Below are 24,422 nucleotides of genomic sequence, written 5' to 3'. Positions count from 1 at the left end.
ATTTAATATTCAGAAGTCATCATGACTTTAGATTTTCCACCCATTTTCTCTACAGTAGAGTTCATTTTTTGAGTCAAATTAAAACTGTTGATAATTAAAGTTTTGAAAATGTTATTTTAGTTTCTTTCATGTTCATTTATACATACAATAGGATCATTCATTCACATGAACCAAATATTTTATTACATAACTTTTTATTTTTAATCTGGCATTTCGGACTACTTCATTCTATAAAAGAAAAAACACTTTCACACTAGCAGACATTGTTGAACATATAACTGAAATAACGACGCCTGTACGTCAGGCAGAAAAAGCACAGGTATATGAAAACGCAAACACATTTTATTGATGCAACTTTATGTCCATTGTGTTTCTCCCCTCCCTCCCTCCCTCTCACTTGGTCTTGGTAGAGAAGATGTAGGACTCCAGAAGAAAGACAGTCTCATCCACCTGGTTCTCTGTAGAGTCCAACCTTCAGGGAGAAAGGAAACAAGTAAAAGAAAGAGGTAATAAAGCTACAGTAATGTAGCAGTATTAGTAATAACAAGTATGTAGTAGTACTTGTTGATGTGATGTCGTAGGCCTCTAGCTGTTGTCTATAGATATATAGTATGGGTGTCATAGCAGTAGCATCCTGACTGGTTGCATCACCGCCTGGTATGGCAACTGCTCGGCCTCCGACTGTCAGGCACTACAGAGGGTAGTGCGTACGGCCCAGTACATCACTGGGGTCAAGCTTCCTGCCATCCAGGACCTCTACACCAGGCAGTGTCATAGGAAGGCCCTAAAAATTGTGAAAGACCCCAGCCACCCCAGTCAGACTGTTCTCTCTGCTACCGCATGGCAAGCGGTACCAGGGCGCCAAGTCTAGGACCAAAAGGCTTCTCAACAGCTTTTACCCCGATAAGACTCCTGAACAGGTAATCAAATGGCTACCCGGACTATTTGCATTGTTCCACCCCCCCAACCCCTCTTTTATGCTGCTGCTACTCTCTGTTTATCAATAATGCATAGTCACTTTAACTATACATTCATGTACATACTACCTCAATTAGCCCGACTAACCGGTGCCTGTATATAGCCTCGCTACTGTTATTTGTTACTCTTTTTACTGTTGTTTATACAGTGGGGCAAAAAAGTATTTAGTCAGTCACCAATTGTGCAAGTTCTCCCACTTAAAAAGATGAGAGGCCTGTAATTTTCATCATAGGTACACTTCAACTATGACAGACAAAATGAGAAGAAAAAAAATCCTGAAAATCACATTGTAGGATTTTTAATGAATTTATTTGCAAATTATGGTGGAAAACTTTTGTTATTGACCAAATACTTATTTATCTCAATACTTTGTTGTATACATTTTGTTGGCAATGACAGAGGTCAAACGTTTTCTGTAAGTCTTCACAAGGTTTTCACACACTGTTGCTGGTATTTTGGCCCATTCCCCCATGCAGATCTCCTCTAGAGCAGTGATGTTTTGGGGCTGTTGCTGGGCAACACGGACTTTCAACTCCCTCCAAAGATTTTCTATGGGGTTGAGATCTGGAGACTGGCTAGGCCACTCCAGGACCTTGAAATGCTTCTTACGAAGCCACTCCTTCGTTGCCCGGGCGGTGTGTTTGGGATCATCGTCATGCTGAAAGACCCAGCCACGTTTCATCTTCAATGCACTTGCTGATGGAAGGAGGTTTTCACTCAAAATCTCACGATACATGGCCCCATTCATTCTTTCCTTTACACGGATCAGGTGTCCTGGTCCCTTTGCAGAAAAACAGCCCCAAAGCATGATGTTTCTACCCACATGCTTCACAGTAGGTATGGTGTTCTTTGGATGCAATTCAGCATTCTTTGTCCTCCAAACACGACGAGTTGAGTTTTTACCAAAATGTTCTATTTTGGTTTCATCTGACCATATGACATTCTCCCAATCTTCTTCTGGATCATCCAAATGCTCTCTAGCAAACTTCAGACGGGCCTGGACATGTACTGGCTTAAGCAGGGGGACATGTCTGGTGCACTGGTAATTAAGGCGCAGTGGTAATTAAGGCGCAGTGGTAATTAAGGCGCAGTGGTAATTAAGGTGCAGTGGTAATTAAGGCGCAGTGGTAATTAAGGCGCAGCGGTAATTAAGGCGCAGTGGTAATTAAGGTGCAGTGGTAATTAAGGCGCAGTGGTAATTAAGGCGCAGCGGTAATTAAGGCGCAGTGGTAATTAAGGTGCAGTGGTAATTAAGATGCAGTGGTAATGCAGTACTTGTTGATGTGATGTCGCAGGGCTTCTAGCTGCTGTCTCTCGGGGGCAGTGATCATCTCCTCCACCTCTGTCAGCTGTTCAGGCTCCGCCCCACTGGCCTGCAGCGATGCCAGGATCGCCTCGATTCGCTGGGACTTCTCCAGCAGACGCCTGTCAATCAAACACAGGAAGTCGTGTACCTGTACCAAAATTGCTGAGGATTATATACACAAAAAGTCAGACTTGTTTCCATTGTGGTCCTCTATTGTCCTCTAAAAGTCCATATGCAGACCTAAAGAGACCTTAGCAGGAGACTTAGAGAATAAAACCAAATCTATCCATTCATCCACTCAGGAATCAATCAATAAACTCACTTGTTCTCCTTGGTCTCGAAGAGGCGCCTCTCAATCAGATTAGCCACTGTCTGCATGTAGTGATGGGGGGAAATGTATACAGTTACATATCACTATATTGTTTTGGACTTGTTCTCCATCTTCTTTTTATAATAGTAAGCCAACAGATTTTCTGCACTTTTATTTCCATGACTGATCAAAACAAACGTTCTCATGCGCTCTCGTCTCTCTGCAGCAGACATATAGCGAGCAATATGTTTGGAACATCAAATCGCAATATCGCATTGCATATAGAAATGTGAGAATCGCAATACATATTGTATCAGCATCATGAGGTCCTCGGCAATTCCCAGCCCTATCTTTAAGTCAGACGTCCACCATTAATTGTCAAGTCAGCGATGCACGAAGTAATGATGTCACAGAGGGCTTCTACAGAAACGCAGCCTGAAACCCCAAACAGCAAGCAATGCAGATGTAGAAGCCATATCAGGCGGGCTTCCGCAACAATGGAGTGTGAATTGCGACACTAAATGTGGTCCTGAAGCTCAAGTTGCAGCACCGTAAAGTACACATGCAGACATATACACTCACCGGCCAGGTTATTAGGTACACCACCACATTCACCAAAATATAGCGCTCCTACAGACTGAGTCACATGACCGTGGCTTGCTATATAAAGCAGGCAGACAGGCATTGAGGCATTCAGTTACTGTTTGATTGAATATTAGAATGGGCAAAGCCAGTGACCTAAGTGATTTTGAGAGTGATATGATCGTCAGTGTCAGGCATGCCAGATCTCAGAAAGGCCGCTGTCCTGGGCTTTTCACGCACAGCAGTGTCTACGGTTTCCCAGGAATGGACATACAAAAAGCATCCAGTCAGCGGCAGTCCTGTGGGTGAAAACAGCTTGTTGATGAGAGGTCGAAGGAGATTAGCAAGAATCATGCAAACTAACAGATGGGCCACAAACAGGCAAATAACGGCACAGTACAACAATGGTGTGCAGAACGGCATCTTGGCATGCACAACTCGTCGGTCCTTGTCACAGATGGGCTATTGCAGCAGACGACCACACAGGGTTCCACTCCTATCAGCCAAAAACAAGAAGAAGTGGCTCCAGTAGGCTCAAGATCACCAACAGTGAACAATTGATGAGTGTAAAAACATCCACGAATCCCAGTTCCTGTTGCGTCATGCTGATGGAAGAGTCAGGATTTGCCGTAAGCAGCATGTGTCCGTGGACCCATCCTGCCTGGTGTCAACGGTACAGGCTGGTGGCGATGGTGTACCACTGTCCAATCTGCAGCAACCGTGTGATGCCATCGCATCAGCATGGACTAACATCCCTGTGGAACGTTTCTGACTTTTAGAGTCCATGCCGCGAAGAATTCAGGCTGTTCTGGAGGCAAAGTACGACCTGGTACTAGATAGGTGTACCTAATAAACTGAAAGTAGATTTTTGACTCATTCTCCTTCCGTATTTCCTCTTTATTTAGACAGTTTAAAATGTAGATGTAAAGGTACAGTTGTAGACGAGAGAAAGTCAGAAAGAGGCTGGGGATTTAATGTGTCAATGTGGACAATATGTGTTCAGTAAACTGCAGCACTACCGCTGCGCCGCAGGTTTGCAAATATTTTGCCCCGAGTGCAACATCTTGCATCACGCTCATCTGCAATATCAGCGTTTCATCCTGCTGCTCATAGTATAGCTTAGTTTGAATGTGTACCTTGTAGCAGTGTTGTAGCAGTAGGCGGGCAGTAGGCAGCTGGTTGACAGTGTACAGGTAGAAGGTACGTGAAGGGGCGTGGTCAGGAGTCTTAGGGATTTCCTAGGGTGGAAAAACACAGGTGAGCATGATAATGTACGGTTTGTATAGTGTGTGTGTGTGTATTTGTGTGTTACCTGTAGCTGTACCAGGTTCTCTGACAGCAGTGTGTACAGCATGTCTTTGGCCTCCTTGGCAGGGATCATAGCAAAGTCCTCCACCTGCTTCTGCTCCAAGTGACGTTTCCTTAGCAACAGACGGAAGATCCTAGCCGACCGCGAGCCAAACCTGACAATGGGAAAGGTTGAATGAGTGACACCCTACAAGTTATGTAGCCACCGTGGGCAGAGACATAAACACAGTAAATGGACACAGACCAACTCTGACAAACACAGACACACCGACCTCTCCTGTACCACAGACTCCAGTGTGGCTCTCGCCAGGTTGGCCAGGGCTCTTTGGAGATCTGAGTGGTCAGTCAAGAAACGACCACTTACAACTGTATCATGAAATACTGGAAATGACCCATTATACAATAGTGTGTGGTGTGTGGATGAGAAACTCAAACATGTTTCATCAGGGTTGAAAAAGGATACTGACCACGTACATTCCTCCTCCACTGTCACCTGATTTCCCCACAAACTCCATCTGAGGAAGAGGGAGGGAGAAACATCAGTTTACCAGCCCCCTAGGCACTGATCCAAGGGCAGTTATGCAATTGATCTCCCAATGGTTAAGGTTGGGATATGGGGAGGGGAATCTAGATCTGCTCCTACCGGGTCATCCACCAGAAGGGAGAGGTACTGGTCCAGAATTGGTCTGCTGATGCTGTAGTTGGGCGGGAGGGAGCGGAAGATCTCATTGGCTGAGAGGGGCTGAGTGTAGGCGGCAGTCTGTGTGGTGGTAACCTCACTCATCCTCAACATAGTCCTCACTATCTCACTACTGGTCTGTGGGGGGGAAGAGAGCGGTCTTTTTCACTCAGGCCCCCCTTCCAGCATTGGGGAACATCCCGTATGACATCTATTTCTATGGGCACAAGCACTGTTCATGATACAAACTGTTCACACCCCTCTTGTTGGTGGAGAAAACATCTGGTAGGTTTAAAGCTTTCCTGCAATTCGAAGTGCAGAGAAAATGTTGCCATATTTTTTATTTAACTAGGCCACGCCCTCCCTGCTAACCCCTCAGTTTGGGAATTACTGACTTAGACCACCCCCATTAAATCTCTCCTGGTCTACAAGCATACGGAGGTGGTCTGTAGGGGTCTGTGACACTGACCTGGTCCAGTTTGCTGGCCACAGCACTAATGATGGCCTGGTCTACAAGCATACAGAGGTGGTCTGTAGGGGTCTGTGACACTGACCTGGTCCAGTTTGCTGGCCACAGCACTAATGACGGCCTGGTCTCTGAAGTGCTGATGGAACCTCTCAAAGTTCACCTGCCAGTAGATCCCCTCATCACCACACGACTGGAAAGAGAGGGAGGGAGGAGATAGAAAGAGGCACAAGTCATTCAAAACGGTTCCATTCCTTATTGAGAGGAGTAAAAGAAAAACAGAACAAGGTTCTCTGATTCTCTATAGCAGCCCATTATCTCTGAGTGTCAAGAGTAGAGGGTCTGACCTCTGAGTCCATCTTGGCTTTCTTCCCTCCTCTCTGCTCCTCACTATCGTCACTGGAGCGTCTGCGCTTCCCACGACCTGCCCCACAAACACAACAAGCGAGTGTATAGCAAATATTTACTGAATTACATATAGCAGGAGGTTTACATGTGGGTATGCACGCAGGTGAAAAGGTACTACGTGTTATATGAGACAAAGTGTTTGCGGTACCTATGAGTGTGACATGGGGCAGCTTGTAGCAGTCGGGGTTGCTCTCTGCTGTTGGGGGGGCAGTGGAGGCGGGGGCGGCAGGGGTGCTGGGGGTCGCCGGGGTAGTGGAGGAGGCTGCAGTTCCCATCTCGGCCACCAGAGGACAGCGCTGCAGGAAGTGAGTCTCCACCAGCTTAGAGAAGGCTGAGACCACCTCACTGTACTCCATACTACGACCCTCTACAGAGAGAAAATCATGAGGACAGAAGGAGAAGAAAATATAGAACAATCATACATCTTGTAATCGCTCTCTCACACACCCTCCATGTTATGAGTGAGTCGGTCAGCTACAGTCTTGACTGTGTTGCTCAAGGTCATATGGCCTCGTTGTAGGACCTCCTCCACGATGAGTTCTCCTGTGTCTCCATACAGGGTCTTAGCAGTGTAGATGTACCGCGGGTACCGCAGAACCCTTAGAACCCGCTCACAGTTGGCCCGGTACTCCACTGGGCTCCCGGGGCCTCGCCGGCCCGACCCGAACTCACAAGCACCGTGCTGTACCAACACACACAGAGACTTCTTCACCTGCAGAAGAGACAGGGTCACCACCTAGGTTGAACAATATGTTTTATGTGTGTGTGTGTATATGTGTTTGTTTGTGTAGTACCAGGTCCAGTGGTGTGTTGGTCTCATTGGCGATGGTCCTGAGGTTCTGTGCCCCTCCTCTGAGCAGGTGAGTGCCTATCCTCTCCACCACCTCTCCAAAGTGCTCCTGTAGCAGCAGGCCACACAGCCGCACCTCCTGGGCAGTCATATGCTGAGACAGGAGGAACCGGGGAACAGGTCAACAACACGTTTTTGGACTGTTCATCGAAATATACGTATGCTGAGAAGTATGATGACACTAACAACCGGTAACCAAATCACGGCTTTTCAACAACGTTTACTAACAACTTTAATTTTAAAACTGAAATGCCATGCTCACAAACCTCTGCAAAACACCCTTTTCAGATCATGAAATGAGTTTCGGGAGAATCCTCGCAAAACAACTTCAGAATCCCAAACACATGTGATTGCCAGCGCCACAACACAACGAATTTCCGCCCTCACAGGTAAGCTTATTTTCCCAAAGAGTTGCGCATTGCATGAAGGGATGTTGGCGGACCACCCTCTTTGGTATGCAGGAGGACCGACGTCACTGTTTGTGCTATTCTGGGGAAGATGGCGGAAGCTGCGGCGGTTCCCCCGCATCGGTTCTTCTGTCACTGTTGTAAGGGAGAAGTAAGCCCCAAGCTCCCGGTAAGTCAGTCGTTTCACCGTGTCCCGATCAAGGCTGTTCAATGCAGGTCTTGTTCTTTTCCGTCGGTTGACAACCGAATCGGAGTCCAGCAAATAGCAGTAGTTGTTTAACTAGCTAGCTGCTAACTGTAGACGGCTAGCCAGTAGGGCCCTCGGCACTGGCTCTAACTAGCTAGCATACAATGTTGATGTTTGTTGTTGCTCGCTTTAACAATAGGGTTTGTCAACTAATTTCTTTAACAATGACATTGTGTACAGTAATTGTTAAAGATTATACTGGCATGGTTGAATAACCGCACCTGTAGTTACTGAGTAGCTGGTGTTATTTGATGTGCTGTTAACCTTATTCGAGGTGGGTTTTGTGTGCTTTTCCTGAATTCCTCGAGGAGGTAGTTATATGGAAATCTGATGGATATTTCAACGTTAGGCCAGTCTGGCTACTCCTTGGCCTACAAAAGCAGAGGGAATACGGGGGTTTCCTTGGCCTGGGGCGCGTTCAGCAGGACACAACGGTTTGGGCATGTTCAGATAGAACATATTATGTAGAACAATAAATCATGTAGGCTCTATTTACGCATTATATCTGCAACGTTCGTGAACGTTTGGCAACTGAATGTGGCACAGTTCAGTTTCACAATCAAACTGAAAGTAAAATGTAGAAAGACATTGCACAATATTTTGACTGCTTGACCCAAATTATTTAACTACATTAATCTGTATTGACTGCGTTCATTATAGAAGAGACGTTATGACGCCGTTTTGCATTTAGCTAGCCAGTCGTGTAGCTAGCTATCTGTTAGTTATTGACTCGCAGTCTCACTCACTCAGTCTGCTTGTCTAAATCAACGTTAGCTAGGATACGTTTGTGAATGTTAGGCTGGTCAGTGAGAGGCAGGCTGGTAATCCCGTTTATTCCCTTCCTGCCATTGAAGCTAAATCTGTGAGGAGTCTGAAGTAGGCCTAGACAGGGACATAAGGCCAGTTTTGAGATTTCCCTCTTATTGGGAAATATATCTGTGCCTATGGGTCAGATCCATCTAGCCCAGGGTTTCCCCAAACTCGGTCCTGCCCCCCCATCATCAAGATTGGGCTCCAGAGTGGCGCAGTGGTCTAAGGCACTGCATCTCAGTGCTAGAAGCGTCACCACAGACCCTGGTTCGATTCCCGGCTGTATTACAACCGGCCATGATTGGGAGTCCCATTGGGCCAGTGTAGTACGGGTTAGGGTTTGGCCAGGGTAGGCCGTCATTGTAAATAACTGACTTCTTAACGGACTTGCCTTGTTAAATAAAAGCTTTGATTATTTGAATCAGCTGTGAAGCTCTCAGGCAAGAAACTATTGTACTGGGGTTGGGGGTGAATTTGGGAAACTCTGATCTAACCCTGCCTGCTGATCTCACTGTCTCACACTCTGTCTATCTGTGCTGCTGAGGCATGTTTCAGCCATGCCCACTCACTGACTGCATATAAGCAGTTCATCTGAGAGAGGGTCAAACATACATGGCAGAATCCTGTGCTTGTCCGTCTGAAGCATTCTTCTTTCAGGCATAGTATCTATATGTTTTCACCAGATGACAATATTGCATACAGGGTTTGAACAATTTTGGAATGAGGTTCACTTCATGTTCAAGTGTCCTTTTGTTTTGTGGAATAAAGAACATGTCTGTGTCATAGGCCTAATCCCATTGTGAGTGAACTCGACACGGGTGACAACAGTGACAACTTCCACTTTACATGTTGATGTTCCTGCCTAGGCTATATCCTGACTCTGCCACAGATCTCTACTAGACATTTCCCCATTCCCCATTCTACAGACCCTGCATAGCTGCCTCAGCAGCCCTGTATAGAACACAGTGTGACTCATGTACTCTCTGAGTTTGTGGTGTTGTGTGTTTTTGCAGGAGTACATCTGTCCCAGATGTGAGTCTGGCTTTATAGAGGAGGTAACAGAAGATTCCAGGTGAGAATATCTTGTTTCTTATAGCTTTATTAAATCTACCAGAAATAGGCTAGGCAGAGTGAATGGAAGGTGGTGGAGAATGACTGTGTATAGATGTTGGATGTTACTAATGCTGTGTTCTGCCTCCTGTTCCCCTCAGTCTGCTAGAGGGTGGCACTAACGGGACAGATGACACAGCCACACAGTTTGCAGAGGTATGATATGCAGTGCACTGTGGCCTGGATGGTACAGGGGGGGAGGGATGCAAATGTCTACTGTGATCTCATCTGTACTAAATGTATTATCCCATCTTTCTTTCACATGCTTTCTCTATCTCTCTCTCCCTTCCACTCTCCATTCCCCCTTCTCCCACCCTCTCTGTTTTCACCCTCACCCCTCATTTCTCTCTCAGCAGCTGTGGCACCTGTTGTTTGTAGAGAGGCCTTTCACAGTGGATGGTGACAGTCCAGACTCAGAGCCCCGGGTCCCTGGTGGAGGGGTTGGGGTAGGATCAGGGGGGTTAGGTCTGGGGGGGCTGGGAGGGCTAGGAGGCCTGGGAGGAGGTCCTATCGGAGGGTCAGTCCCCGCTGGGCTAGGAGGACCCCTGGGGGGTCCTCTGGGAGGGGGGGAACACTGGGGGCCCGGTCGCCCCCCTCGCCTGCACAGTCAGCGGAGGTACCGCTCCAGAGGGAGCAGCAGACCTGACCGCTCACCTGCCGTAGAGGGGTGAGACTCCTCTCCTTACGATGCCATGTTGATATTCATATGGCTGTTTTGATCAGTCAGGATTTGCAGGTTCTAAATGTAGTCTTTTTTTAAAGTTTTCAGTGTTCTGCTGATCTCATTCCTGACTGATGTGTGTGCCTTCTCTCTCTGTAGGATAGTACAACAGTTTCTGGCTGGTCTATTTGCCAACTCTGGAGTTCCTGGCTCGCCTCCCCTCTCTTGGTAAGAACCTTCTTACTGCCATGTAAGCAGTGGTTATACAGTATGTAAGTCCATAGTTTGACTTACACACTTTCTCTTGTGGATTCCTTACAAATAGTGAGGTGGATCAACATGAATATTTGAAGGTTCCCTGACTTGTTATGGGTGTGCCTCAGCCAGCACCCCTGGGACCCTGTCATTTAAACCCAAACTAAATCACAACCCATATTGTTGCTGTTCATCATGTGTGAAACAGGATATTTCCTGAATGTTTCATCTTTAACTGTAATTGACCTCCTCTCTCTGTGTGTTAGGACGGGGATGCTACACTCTAACCCAGGGGACTATGCTTGGGGACAGGGGGGACTGGACGCAGTCATCACACAGGTACGCACGCACAAACCCCATTCACTTGATTTGGTATGGATGACCACTAACCAACTATTACTTCATACTACGTAGTATGCTATATGGATGTTGGTAGACCCAGAATGCTAATGAAGGTTTAGCAGTTCTCTTGGTAATTTCTCTCTATCTTTTCCAGGATGTTTCTGATGGTTTTACTCTTTTGTTGTATCATGCTAGGTTAGCACACAGTTTACAGCACAAAGGTGAATTGCAAAGCTGTTCTTATAGTTGCATCACAATCACAATGGTTGCTGCAGGATCTTCTCTGTCTACCTGTGTGTAGTTGTTAGGTCAGTTTGAGAACACGGGCCCTCCTCCTGCAGAGAAAGAGAAGATCTCCTCCATACCTACAGTCAATGTGTCTCAGGATCAAGCAGGTCAGTCCTTTACCTCCTCTCCTGTTTCTCCATAGTGCCTATACACTACCAGTCAAAAGTTTGGACTCTTATTCATTTAAGGGTTTTTCTTTATTTTTACTATTTTCTACATTGTAGAAAAATAGTGACAACATCAAACCTATGAAATAACACTTTATTGGTTGTAACCAAAAAAGTGTTAAACAAATCAAAATATATTTTAAGTCTTAAATTCTTCAAAGTAGCCACCCTTTGCCTTCACAGCTTTGCACACTCTTGGCATTCTCTCAACCAGCTTTACCTGGAATGCTTTTCCAACAATCTTGAGGAGTTCCCATATATGCTGAACACTTGTTGGCTGATTTTCCTTCACTCTGCGGTTCAACTCATCCCAAACCATCTCAATTGGGTTGAGGTCAGGTGATTGTGCTCCCGAGTGGCGCAACGGTCTAAGGCACTGCATCTCAGTGCAAGAGGCGTCACTACAGTCTCGAGTTCGAATCCAGGCTGAATCACATCCGGCCGTGATTGGGATTCCCATAGGGCGGTGCACAATTGGCCCTGCATCGGCCATCATTGTAAAATAACAATTTGTTCTTAACTGACTAGTTAAATAAATCAAATAAAAATAATTGTGTAGGCCAGGTCATCTGATGCAGCCCTTCATCACCCCTTCTTGGTCAAATAGCCCTGACACAGCCTGGAGGTGTGTTGGGTCATTGTCCTGTTGAAAAACAAATGATAGTACCACTAAGCCCAAACCAGATGGGATGGCGTATCGCTGCAGAATGCTGTGGTAGTCATGCTGGTTAAGTGTGCTTTGAATTCTAAATAAATCACAGATGGTGTCACCAGCAAAGCCTCCTCCTCCATGCTTCACGGCGGGAACCACACATGCTGAGATCATCCGTTCACCTACTCTGCGTCTCACAAAGACACGGGTTGGAACCAAAAATCTAATTTGTCCATTGCTCATGTTTCTTGGCCCAAGCAAGTCTCATCTTCTTATTAGCGTCCTTTAGGAGTGGTTTCTTTGCAGCAATTCAACCATGAAGGCCTGATTCACGCAGTCTCCTCTGAACAGCTGATGTTGAACTCATTTATTTGGGCTGCAATCTGAGGTGCAGTTAACTGTAATGAATGTATCCTCTGCAGCAGGTAACTCTGGGTCTTCATTTCCTATCAAATTACATTTTATTGGTCACATACACATGGTTAGCAGATGTTATTAGTCACATACACATGGTTAGCAGATGTTATTGTGAGTGTAGCGAAATGCTTGTGCTTCTAGTTCCGACAGTGCAACAATATCTAACATGTAATCTAACAATTCCACAACAACTACCTAATACACACAAATCTAAGTAAAGGATTGGAATAAGAATATATACATATAAATATATGGATGAGCAACGACAGAGCGTCATAGGCTAGATGCAATAGATGGTATAAAATACAGTACATACATATGAGATGAGTGAGGCAAGATATGTAAACATTATTAAAGTGGCATTATGGCAGTCCTCATCAGAGCCAGTTTCATCACAGCGCTTGATGGTTTTTGCGACTGCACTTGAAGAAACTTTCAAAGTTCTTAAAATGTTCCGGATTGACTGAACTTCATGTCTTAAAGTAATGATGGACTGTCGTTTCTCGTTGCTTATTTGAGCTGTTCTTGCCATAATATGGACTTGGTCTTTTACCAAATAGGGCAATCTTCTGAATACCACCCCTACCTTGTCACAACACAACTGATTGGCTCAAACACATTAAGAAGGAAATAAATTCCACAAATTAACTTAACAAGGCACACCTGTTAATTGAAATGCATTCCAGGTGACTACCTCATGAAGCTGGTTGAGAGAATGCCAAGAGTGTGCAAAGCTGTCAAGACAAAGGGTAGCTACTTTGAAGAATCTCATATAAAATATATTTTGATTTGTTTAACACTTTTTTGGTTACTACATGATTCCATATGTGTTATTTCATAGTTTTGATGCCTTCACTGGTATTCTACAATGTAGACAATTGTAAAGATAAAGAAACTCTTGAATGGGCCTCCCGGGTGGCGCAGCTGTGCCATCAGTCCCTGGGTTCGCGCCCAGGCTCTGTCATAACCGGCCGCGACCTCCCGGTCGCGGCCGGTTACAATTGGCCTAGCATCGTCCGGGTTAGGGAGGGATTGGTCGGTAGGGATCTCCTTGTCTCATCGCGCACCAGCGACTCCTGTGGCGGGCCGGGCGCAGTGCGCGCTAGCCAAGGTTGCCAGGTGCACGGTGTAGCCTCCGACACATTGGTGCAGCTGGCTTCCGGGTTGGATGCGCGCTGTGTTAAGAAGCAGTACGGCTGGTTGGGTTGTGTATCGGAGGACGCATGACATTCAGCCTTCGTCTCTCCCGAGCCCGTACGGGAGTTGTAGCAATGAGACAAGATAGTAGTAGCTACTACAACAATTGGATACCACGAAATTGGGGAGGAAAAGGGGTGAAATTCAACAAAAAAATAATAATAAAAAATAAATACAGTCAAAAGTTGTCGACTTTTGACTGGTACTGTAAATAAGCTAGTATAGCTGTGCTGCTGACTCATTGGGGTAAATGAGGACTCCTCTCTCTAGCTGCTGTCGCCAGTCCTCCCTGTCGTTGTCTTTCTCACACATCTGTCCTCTGTCTCACTCTCTCTCTGTCCCCCAAGCCCCAAAGCTGTTGTCTCACTCTCTCCCTCTGTCTGTCTCTCTGTCCCAGGGTCCACATAGCTGTTGTCTCTCTCTGTCCCCCCTGGCCCAGGGCCCACATAGCTGTTGTCTCTCTCTGTCCCCCCTGGCCCAGGGCCCACATAGCTGTTGTCTCTCTCTGTCCCCCCTGGCCCAGGGCCCACATAGCTGTTGTCTCTCTGTCTCCCCTGGCCCAGGGCCCACATAGCTGTTGTCTCTCTCTCTCTCTCTCTCTCTGTCCCCCCTGGCCCAGGGCCCACATAGCTGTTGTCTCTCTGTCTCCCCTGGCCCAGGGCCCACATAGCTGTTGTCTCTCTCTCTCTCTCTCTGTCTCCCCTGGCCCAGGGTCCACATAGCTGTTGTCTCTCTCTCTCTGTCCCCCCTGGCCCAGGGCCCACATAGCTGTTGTCTCTCTCTGGCCCAGGGCCCACATAGCTGTTGTCTCACTATCTCTCGTCATTAAGAGTGCTACTTATTACTCTTAAATCATCTCAACCAGCCACTCAGGAATTTGGCATCAGATGCTAGGCTTCAGTTATTTTAAATGCCGTCATTGTAAATAAGAATTTGTTCTTAACAGACTTGCCTAGTTAAGTAAAGGTTCAATAAAAACATCTAATGTAGCCCCAGCTTCATCATCCCTTCAGTCTTCCCATCTCTCCCTCTCCTCCCCCGTTCTCTGTATACTGTAATATGGAGTATTTTTCCTGCGTGTCAGATAGTTATGTATGATCATTTCTAACAGGAATGTAATACTAGATACTAAAAAGGGGTGTGTGTGTCTCCAGACTGCAGTATGGAGTGTCCGGTGTGCAAGGAGGACTTTGCAGTGGGAGAGCCCGTCAGACAGCTACCCTGCAACCACTTCTTCCACTCAGACTGTATAGTACCCTGGCTGGAAATGGTGAGGAGGGTGGGGTAATATTTAGTAGGAGGAATGTTTTGAAGATGTTTGTTACTGATTTTCTCCTCTCTCTTTCTGCAGCATGATACGTGTCCTGTGTGTAGGAAGGGGTTGAATGGAGAAGACAGCAACACCCAGAACCCCCCAGAATCCCCCTCTCTAAATACGGACCCCCGCACACAGGAGAGATGGTCCTTCTGAAATACACCTCCCCCTCCATCCCCTTATCGCACCTCTCCTCTGACCTCCTAATCTCTCTCATCTGTCCTTCATTCCACTTTTTGACCCTCATCCCTCCCCTTCTCTACGAACTACTGCACACGGGAGATAAGGACTTTCTGAAGGATAGACCTCCAGCTCTGCCTCATTCCTCCGTGTCATTCCTTCATCTCACTCCTCCTCTCTCAATCATCTCTTCATCTACAGTCATAGGATGGTCATCTCAGTTTGGCTGTTCCTGCCTCAATGCCCCTGGAACCATGTTCACACAGAGTACACACACACCATGATTCGGTAGACCCCCACACACACACGTCATGATCCATTAGCTGTCCTCTGCCTCATCATGACCAAGCACTTGCCTTTACCTCGCTTCAAACATCAACCACATCTCGCTTTTTCTACTCTTTTCTCCATATTCCTCTTTTTCCATCCTTCTGAAAAGCACTGCTGTAAAACAATGTCTCTCCCTACCTCTCTACTCCTGGGATGCATCTCAATAGTCTAGTGGCTTCCTCTCCTCATCATCTGCACTGAACATGGTGGATGCTCACCAGGAATTTGGTTTTGCCTTTCTAGCTCTGTCACATCAGTGCAGAAAGGAGACATCATTTTGACTATTGAGACGGGGCCCTCCACATTCTGGTGTATATATTAAACAGATTGCATCGCTCTGTCATTTTACTCTGTTGATGACTTGTCTTTTGTTTCACATTTATCACTATTTTTTTAATGTAAATACTTTTAGTCCAACATCTTCTGGTTTGAGAAGAGAACAACAAAGCATATTGAGAATGGAGACAAATGTGAATCCCTGGGTATTAGTCTGTATATTATTATATATATGATAACATGTATGATGTATTAATAAATCAACAAAAATATTAAAACCATGAACAGATTTTTATCGGGTCTGTCTGTCCATTAAAACGTCCAGATACTTGTGTGACGACGTAATAGAGACAAATAATTTATTCAAAAGGCAAATGGTTTAAACAGCATTAATAGATTCGGTACATGATCTCTTTTCTAAACCAGATTTCAGTTTAGAAACGGTTGTTAGCAGTGTAATGGTCCGACCGTCTCAAGCAGCAGCAGTGTCTGATCATAGTAGTTAGTGTACCTGGTCCTGGTTTGATCACATGCTATAATCACACATTCCAGAGCTTCTCCCAGCGTGATAAAGATCAGTGCAGATAGTCACAGCATAGGAACACGCAACATATTTGGCTGTATTGGCTAAACCACACACACATTTCAAGCTCTGATCCCAGAAATGCCAGAGCCCACGATGCTGCAGGTTATCTATTAGATATGCTGTTCTGAGGAGGCAGCACATTGGGCTTCGGATGGTGGTGGGAGTTGAGTGTGTAGTGGTGGAAATGTAGCAGACCTGGTAGTGGGGATTGTGACAATGCTTTGGCCCTGGCAGTAAAGGTGTGTGTTCCATTCCAGTGCGGTCAGAGTGTGTTCCAAGCGAGTGTGAGCAGGGAGTGGGCTGGAGCACTGGAGGAGATGAAACCCACAGCAGGATCATACACCTCAAACTGGACCTCTGACGACAACCTGCAACACACACACAGTCTCACATCAAGGTAACACACATGCAAACACACACAAAGTGTTAACACACACACTTTCACCCACCTGTTGAGGATGGTAAGCACCACTGACCCGTCTGGCCTGACGAAGGCAGAGCTTTCCAGTTTTGTTTCCTGACTGAAGGACACACCCACTCTCTGAGACCCCTCCCACAGGAACTTACTGTGTAGCAGAGTTAATTTACTTGTGTTATATGTACTTCAAAACACATACAGATCAGTGATCACCAAGTAAGTTAGGAAAGAAGGGTTCATTTTATAAAGTATTGGTACAGGGTGTCAGACCTGCCCAGGTGGGACAGTACAGTACCTGAAGTGGGCCATGCTACAGAAGGTGGGACTGTACAGTACCTGAAGTGGGCCATGCTACAGAAGGTGGGACTGTACAGTACCTGAAGTGGGCCATGCTATAGAAGGTGGGACATTACAGTACCTGAAGTGGGCCATGCTATAGAAGGTGGGACAGTACAGTGCCTGAAGTGGGCCATGCTACAGAAGGTGGGACAGTACAGTACCTGAAGTGGGCCATGCTATAGAAGGTGGGACATTACAGTACCTGAAGTGGGCCATGCTATAGAAGGTGGGACAGTACAGTGCCTAAAGTGGGCCATGCTATAGAAGGTGGGACAGTACCTGAAGTGGGCCATGCTATAGAAGGTGGGACAGTACCTGAAGTGGGCCATGCTATAGAAGGTGGGACATTACAGTACCTGAAGTGGGCCATGCTATAGAATGTGGGACAGTAACTGAAGTGGGCCATGCTATAGAAGGTGGGACAGTACAGTACCTGAAGTGGGCCATGCTATAGAAGGTGGGACATTACAGTAACTGAAGTGGGCCATGCTATAGAAGGTGGGACAGTACAGTACCTGAAGTGGGCCATGCTATAGAAGGTGGGCTGTTTGTAGAAGATGTCTCGGCTGTGGTCCACGATGATGGGGCTGTCCACAAAGTTCTTCACCCAGTTGGGCCCTCCTCCTTGGTCCAGAGCCAGGTTCCAGTCTGTCCAGCCCACCACATAGTGGTTCAGGTCCTACAGCAGATGAGGAGAGAGAGAGGAAGAAAGTGACTCATTCACTGTCTAATTTGTGTTGTTGTGTTACCTGGCATTGCATCAGCATAAACAATCCTGTGATTCTCAGGAGAGTGACTGTCCCTATGCAAAATGAATGAGAGGGAACAGTTAAGAGAGTCCTGTTTCAGTCCTGCAGAGTATTCAGAAAGGGAGGAAGAGCGGGAGGTATGGATAAACCGAGAGCACCATTCTAGCTTGTTCCCTTGGGCAACATAACAGAGCAGCAGTTTGAGCTGTAGAGTTCACTATGAATGTGTTTAACTCGCGCTGCAGGACATGACACAGAACTGACTTCACAAGGGACGAACAAAGAGACAAAAACAGACAGCTCACAGACACACCTTCAGTTCATCAGTTGGCCCCTGTAACATTTCACCACCAGCACCTACGCTACTCATGAGATCATACACAGGAATCTGACAAAACACTGAGGTCACACTCAACTTCTTTTTGTCTGATTTCATGCTGACCTGTTCAATTACCTGCTACAGTAACACATTCACTTGTACACCTGTACGATGTCATTCTCACCCGTTAGCCATGCGACTAAGAAAGAGTATTGACGATCCTCATTCTAGGTCATATGTCTTACCTGTATGATGCTGTGTGCGTACTGCTCAGCTCTCTCCCAGCTGCCCAGCCGTACTCCTCTGTCTGAGGGGCTCCAGCCAGCGCAGGCCTCCGTTCCAAACAGGTAGTATTCTGGGTACAGGTGGTGGGTAGTGCCCAGGGAGAGCTCTGCCGGCACCAGGGTGTCCAGGTACCAGTGGACTCCAACACCATGGATATACCTGCCAGCACGCACATCACTGAGGACCTGGGGGGGGGAGGAGCATACTTCAATATTGTCCAAATGTACACTTTCAACATTTCACTATTTCTTTATGGACTTCTCCCCTTTTCCCATGCATCCTTTTGTTGACTCTCTCTACTCTCTGTCCTTGACCCTACCTTACCCCATCCCTTCATCTCTAATTCCTCTCCTCCCTCTCTCAAAGCCCCCCCTCGTCTTTCAGAGTCCCTCTCCCTCACCACTTTAGCCCAGTGTGGCAGTAGCAGTCTGTTGTCGTCCAGGATGAGGAGGTGTGTGTGGGGGTGTGTGGAGGTGTGCAGGGCGGGGCCAAGGTCCAGGCCCACCCAATCCCTCTGCTCCTCTGCTGTGAAGCCCAGAGCCTGGAAACTGGAGCAGAGAAAACAGATTACTGTTATAATATAATATATGCCATTTAGCAGACGCTTTTATCCAAAGCGTGCATAGATTTGAGGTATTTTGGTGGTTCCGGGAATCTCACCCACTACCCTGCGTTACAAGCTCCATACATTACCAACTGAGATAAAAGAACCTGTAACATGGACTTCCTCTATAACCAACTTCATTACCAGAATGCAACTACTAACTAAATATCACTTTTTCCTGTTGTCAATTATGTACCTGCCTTAGATACACATGTAATATAAAGTGAGATGTGACCTGTAGTTGGTCATCTGTCCAGCAGAGGGCTCGTTGCCTGTGGTCACGGCCCAGAATGATAGGTTGTATTTGGCATACTCCTCCAGGAACCTGAGGGGGAGGAAGTAGAATGAATACTCAGAGAGACGGGGAAAAGTCCAACTCCTCTGTAAGGCTCCATGTGCCCAGTTCTTTGTGTGTATGCTGTATGATACCTGACATAGTATTTAGCCCAGGTTAAGGTGTGTATACTGTATGATACCTGACATAGTATTTAGCCCAGGTTAAGGTGTGTATACTGTATGATACCTGTCATAGTATTTAGCCCAGGTTAAGGTGTGTATACTATATGATACCTGACATAGTATTTAGCCCAGGTTAAGGTGTGTATACTATATGATACCTGACATAGTATTTAGCCCAGGTTAAGGTGTGTATACTGTATGATACCTGACATAGTATTTAGCCCAGGTTAAGGTGTGTATACTATATGATACCTGACATAGTATTTAGCCCAGGTCTTGTGCTCCTTGCCCCCAGGCTGGCCCTTCAGAGAGCCCTTGCCAGTGAGAGCACCGTTGGTCTTCAACCATGCGGGGGCGCTCCAGGCACTGGCCAGCAGAGACAGGGGGTGGGGCGACAGGGCCTGGGCTCGCTGCAGCAGTGGGATCTGGAATTGGACCAACAACAGAAAGTGGTGTTGTGAGTACATACATCCCTATTCCTCCATGACTGCATGGCCATGCACGACTACAACTCCATCATCAAGTTTGCTGACAGTGGTAGGCGTGTTCCCCGGCTACCGTCTGACATTCGAAGACATTACAGGTGCAACAAAGTCAAGACAGAGAGACAAAAACCTGCTTCTAATACCAGGCCATCAGACTGTTGAACAGCCATCACTAGCTGTCTACAAGGTGATGAACACTCACTGACACCGCATACTGTCCCATGTTATAGAGACATTGAACCACTAGTCACTTCCTGTTTCACACTGTGTATTTAAATACTGTATCCCCGACATAGATTAATTATTCTGCAGCATTGAAGGTCCCCAAGAACACAGTGGCCTCCATCGTTCTTAAATGAAAGACGTTTGGAACCACCAAGACTCTTCCTAGAGCTGCCCCCCGGTCAAACACCACTTCACAATAACAGCACTTACAGTTGACCGGAACAGCTGTAGCAGGGCAGAAATGTGACAAGCTGACTTGTTGGAAAGGTGGCATCCTATGATGGTGCCACGTTAAAAGTTACTGAGCTCTTCAGTATGGGTCATTCTACAGCCAATGTTTGTCTATGGAAATTGCATGGCTGTGTGCTCGATTTTATACACCTGTCAGCAATGGGTGTGGCTGAAATAGCCAAATCCACTAATTTGAAGTGGTGTCCACATACTTCTGGCCATGTAGTGTACCACTGCTGTAAATCCCCTCGGTGTACATACTGTATGGGTTTCATTTTGATACTGATACAGTGCTATTTAGGTTGTTCATTGGATTCAGACGTTCTTGATTTCTTGCCTTTTTTATTTTTCTTTTAATTGTTTGACATCTGACTGTAGTGTTTGGAGCTAGTAACATAAACATTTCACTGCACCGCTATAACACCTGCTAAACTGTTTACGTGACCAATAAACTTTCATTTGATACGTTTACGATCTAACAAGTCAAAGGAAAGAAAGAGCTGAAAAGAGAGAAACAATCTAAGCCACCTTCATGTTCGTGTCCTCTGGTGATAAGGTAAAGTTGTCCAGGTTGTAGTCGCCAGGTGAGTCAGCGTAGGTGTACAGATGGGTTGAGAAGTCACAGCTGGCAATGGGCACCCGCACCACACTGTACCCAATACCTGGGACGCAAAGCAACAGCAGTATACACACTTAACTCAGCCTTTATGTGGCCAGGTTTGTCCCATTGACATAAAATGTCTTACTCAAATAAAATAGGCATTACTATTCTAGTAATTATGATTATAATCATTAGTGACACTCTGACCTCTCACCCTGAGCAGAGAAGTACTGTCGTAGTAGCTGGTCCTGTGTTCTGGGGGACAGAGACAGGATGTTGATGGCAGCGGAGTCTGTCATGGCTCCTCCAAACCCTCTGATCCTCTGGTACTTCTGGTAGGGAACCACAGTCAGCCTGAGAACTGGGAGAGATGGAGGGGGAGGGAGAGGGGGGGGGGGTCAGTACAGGTCCTGAAGGGTAACAGTGTGTGCAGGCTTTTGTCTTTTTTGTTTCCCACCCTTGGGCTAGTGGGGGTTGTTGTTTTCAGCCCAGGCTATTCTCACCTGCTCCAGTGCTGTTCTTCTGTACCTGTCCCTGTCCTCTCTGCAGCCTGCTGCCAGCCTTACTGCTGGTGAAGGACAGGAACTGACCCAGTGCAGGCAGTGTGCCCGACCCAATACTGTCACAGTGGGTGGAGTTACACTCACACACCACCGAGCCATGGCCAAAGTTACGGGCCACACACTCATCACTGCCTGGGGAGAAACACACACAGGGTTATAGAGGGTCGTTTATAAGGAAAATGAGGAGAAGGGAAGCTATGGGTCTTGGGTCATCAGCGTCAATAAATGACATGACTGACAGTGGTAAACATGCTGATTTAAACAATGCAGTTCAGAAACATGTGTCATAAAGCTTTATGTATGTGTTAAGTAGTTATAAACATGGTCATGGCTAGTTCCACATTTAATTCGACTGGTTAGTTAGTTCCCATGTGAAAGTGGCCATACATGACATACTGTACCTCTGGATCGTGTTGCTACTCCAATGAACAAAGCGAGAGGGATGAGTGCTGTTGACAATGGCATTCTATCTGTAGAGAGAACAGAGAATAACAACAGCATGCTGACAGGTGCTGTAGGCTAATAGCCCCTGGTCATGACTCAGTTCCATTACATTATACATACGGAGTAACGTTAGGCTCCTTTAGTCCATGAACTAGTGTCATTTTAATCCGCAACTGTAACATTCACTGTCACCAGTGCGCATCAGAGGTTCGTTCTTACCTAGTTTTTATCAGGATCTTTGACATAAAGTGCACGTCAAGTATTGAGTCGCATGTCCAACTGATTTTCTCTGCTATATCCGGATTGTCCAAAATTGTATGGACCTCGATAGTCATATGACAAGCGCACTATGGTACGTCACTTCAATGTAAATTGTAGCTTACCGCTAGAGGTCGCCAGTGACAAATACAAGGTTGGGAACACTGCCCACCATAGTAGTGTAACCAATGTGTAACGAGCCTGCAAAGCCACTGAAACTCACGTAGCTAGTTAACTAGCACAAACAGTTCGGGACGATCATTTTCCATGAAATAATCAAGTTGAAGTGTATTTGGATGAATATAGTGCCCACCAACATCCACCAACCCGGACCCAACGTACACAGGCGCTACTCAAATTGACTGGCCCAGCGTGCCCCAGACAGCATCATCACATACAGAAACTCATTTGCATAACACTGTGTGATAGGCTGAGAGATATTCAAACGTATACACACATTAGTTTACGTTACCCATGTAAATAGAATCCATGGATTCTATTTCTATGACATTACTTTCTTAGACCGAAACACATCATTTAACTGACTAAACATAAAACAACATACAGTGCCTTGCGAAAGTATTCGGCCCCCTTGAACTTTGCGACCTTTTGCCACATTTCAGGCTTCAAACATAAGATATAAAACTGTATTTTTTTATGAAGAATCAACTACAAGTGGGACATAATCATGAAGTGGAACGACATTTATTGGATATTTCAAACTTTTTTAACAAATCAAAAACGGAAAAATTGGGCGTGCAAAATTATTCAGCCCCCTTAAGTTAATACTTTGTAGCGCCACCTTTTGCTGTGATTACAGCTGTAAGTCGCTTGGGGTATGTCTCTATCAGTTTTGCACATCGAGAGACTGACATTTTTTTCCCATTCCTCCTTGCAAAACAGCTCGAGCTCAGTGAGGTTGGATGGAGAGCATTTGTGAACAGCAGTTTTCAGTTCTTTCCACAGATTCTCGATTGGATTCAGGTCTGGACTTTGACTTGGCCATTCTAACACCTGGATATGTTTATTTTTGAACCATTCCATTGTAGATTTTGCTTTATGTTTTGGATCATTGTCTTGTTGGAAGACAAATCTCCGTCCCAGTCTCAGGTCTTTTGCAGACTCCATCAGGTTTTCTTCCAGAATGGTCCTGTATTTGGCTCCATCCATCTTCCCATCAATTTTAACCATCTTCCCTGTCCCTGCTGAAGACAAGCAGGCCCAAACCATGATGCTGCCACCACCATGTTTGACAGTGGGGATGGTGTGTTCAGCTGTGTTGCTTTTACGCCAAACATAACGTTTTGCATTGTTGCCAAAAAGTTCAATTTTGGTTTCATCTGACCAGAGCACCTTCTTCCACATGTTTGGTGTGTCTCCCAGGTGGCTTGTGGCAAACTTTAAACAACACTTTTTATGGATATCTTTAAGAAATGGCTTTCTTCTTGCCACTCTTCCATAAAGGCCAGATTTGTGCAATATACGACTGATTGGTTTCTACTGATAATTGAGATGTACAGACTATGGCATAAGGGGGACAACGAGCGAATAAGAGGCAATCCGTAATTTCGATTATGACATTAATGAGCGATCTAGGACTGACGCAGTCAGTATAGCTATTTGTTCAGCACTTTTGAAATGTACAGCGACAGAATTCAGAAAATGGGCCGTTCTTACAGTATTCTCCCTGTACAACAAGTCAGTACCGTAGGATAAAGGGGGCATATAAGCAGACAATGAAAGCTCTTACAATATTCAATGATTACATTTCTCTAAATCAGGCTATAAACATGTGCACCACCAAGTCAGAACAGTAGGGTGGGAAAGGGACCAAATTATTAGGGTGAGGCACATGGGCTACTAACAGCTTACTACACAACATACACCTAGTAGTACACATATCTCCCTGGCATATTACATCATTTATGTAGCAGCAAACAAGAAATCTATGGACTCCCCTTGCCCTTGTTGTGCTGTGCGCACTTGAACAGGAAGGTGGCGCGGCGGTCCTTTTGGGCAAATTTTTCATCAAAGTCTGGCATTCTCTGGATTTATGGTGCTTTCAAGACAATTGGGAACTCGGAAAAAAACAAGGTTGAATCATGACGTCAGTGATCTTCAGGTCGGAGCTCTAGAAAGAGGCCCGAGTTCAGAACTTTGAATTCCGAGTTGAACGACTGTTCAAAACGTATTTTCCCAGTCTGAGCTTGTTTTTTTTCAGTTTCCAGTTGTCTTGAACTCACTGAAGTCTGAGATTTCCAAGTTTCCAGTTGTTTTGAATGCGGCAGAAGGCATGCTGGATTGACAGCATGGCC

The 24,422-nt window shown here is 46.0% G+C and overlaps 4 protein-coding genes across 10 annotated transcripts in view; 2 read left to right on the top strand and 2 right to left on the bottom strand.

Moving 5' to 3' along the window:
* Positions 1 to 24,422, top strand: part of LOC139421213 (uncharacterized) — a 1,124,809-nt gene that overhangs the window by 571,540 nt on the left and 528,847 nt on the right. The window lies entirely within an intron of this gene.
* LOC139421032 (polymerase (RNA) III (DNA directed) polypeptide C) lies at positions 178 to 7,292 on the bottom strand. 5 transcript variants are annotated; one of them, XM_071171515.1, is made up of 14 exons: positions 7,154 to 7,292; positions 6,832 to 6,981; positions 6,485 to 6,749; positions 6,186 to 6,404; positions 5,977 to 6,053; positions 5,718 to 5,822; positions 5,128 to 5,301; positions 4,948 to 4,999; positions 4,757 to 4,817; positions 4,489 to 4,639; positions 4,313 to 4,414; positions 2,607 to 2,656; positions 2,254 to 2,403; positions 178 to 472 (listed from the first exon to the last, which is right to left on the bottom strand). In XM_071171515.1, the coding sequence occupies exons 2-14, from the start codon at positions 6,976 to 6,978 to the stop codon at positions 394 to 396; spliced, it is 1,632 nt and encodes a 543-aa protein (XP_071027616.1). In that variant the 5' UTR covers positions 6,979 to 6,981; positions 7,154 to 7,292; the 3' UTR covers positions 178 to 393. The 5 variants fall into 5 exon arrangements, 3 of the variants coding, with proteins under 3 accessions (XP_071027616.1, XP_071027626.1, XP_071027635.1); XM_071171525.1 differs by having other exon boundaries at positions 6,485 to 6,719; positions 7,154 to 7,282; XR_011635583.1 differs by having other exon boundaries at positions 325 to 472; positions 4,514 to 4,639.
* LOC139421074 (ring finger protein 115a) lies at positions 7,356 to 15,828 on the top strand. 2 transcript variants are annotated; one of them, XM_071171606.1, is made up of 9 exons: positions 7,356 to 7,463; positions 9,365 to 9,423; positions 9,563 to 9,617; positions 9,818 to 10,128; positions 10,282 to 10,350; positions 10,644 to 10,716; positions 11,021 to 11,114; positions 14,595 to 14,710; positions 14,792 to 15,828. In XM_071171606.1, the coding sequence occupies exons 1-9, from the start codon at positions 7,386 to 7,388 to the stop codon at positions 14,909 to 14,911; spliced, it is 975 nt and encodes a 324-aa protein (XP_071027707.1). In that variant the 5' UTR covers positions 7,356 to 7,385; the 3' UTR covers positions 14,912 to 15,828. The 2 variants fall into 2 exon arrangements, with proteins under 2 accessions (XP_071027707.1, XP_071027698.1); XM_071171597.1 differs by having other exon boundaries at positions 7,386 to 7,463; positions 9,815 to 10,128.
* LOC139421054 (glucosylceramidase beta 1) lies at positions 15,887 to 22,434 on the bottom strand. Of its 2 annotated transcripts, none has more exons than XM_071171553.1 (12): positions 22,069 to 22,434; positions 21,807 to 21,875; positions 21,346 to 21,537; positions 21,057 to 21,203; positions 20,770 to 20,903; positions 19,553 to 19,725; positions 19,077 to 19,166; positions 18,638 to 18,785; positions 18,198 to 18,422; positions 17,400 to 17,563; positions 16,577 to 16,693; positions 15,887 to 16,513 (listed from the first exon to the last, which is right to left on the bottom strand). In XM_071171553.1, exons 2-12 carry the CDS (start codon positions 21,868 to 21,870, stop codon positions 16,390 to 16,392), a joined length of 1,578 nt encoding a protein of 525 aa, XP_071027654.1. In that variant the 5' UTR covers positions 21,871 to 21,875; positions 22,069 to 22,434; the 3' UTR covers positions 15,887 to 16,389. The 2 variants fall into 2 exon arrangements, with proteins under 2 accessions (XP_071027654.1, XP_071027662.1); XM_071171561.1 differs by having other exon boundaries at positions 15,887 to 16,495; positions 22,069 to 22,432.

The sequence above is a fragment of the Oncorhynchus clarkii genome, chromosome 2, assembly GCF_045791955.1.
Source record: "Oncorhynchus clarkii lewisi isolate Uvic-CL-2024 chromosome 2, UVic_Ocla_1.0, whole genome shotgun sequence".
In the NCBI taxonomy this organism is placed as follows: Eukaryota; Metazoa; Chordata; class Actinopteri; order Salmoniformes; family Salmonidae; genus Oncorhynchus; species Oncorhynchus clarkii.
This window is presented reverse-complemented; position numbering and strand designations above follow the sequence as displayed.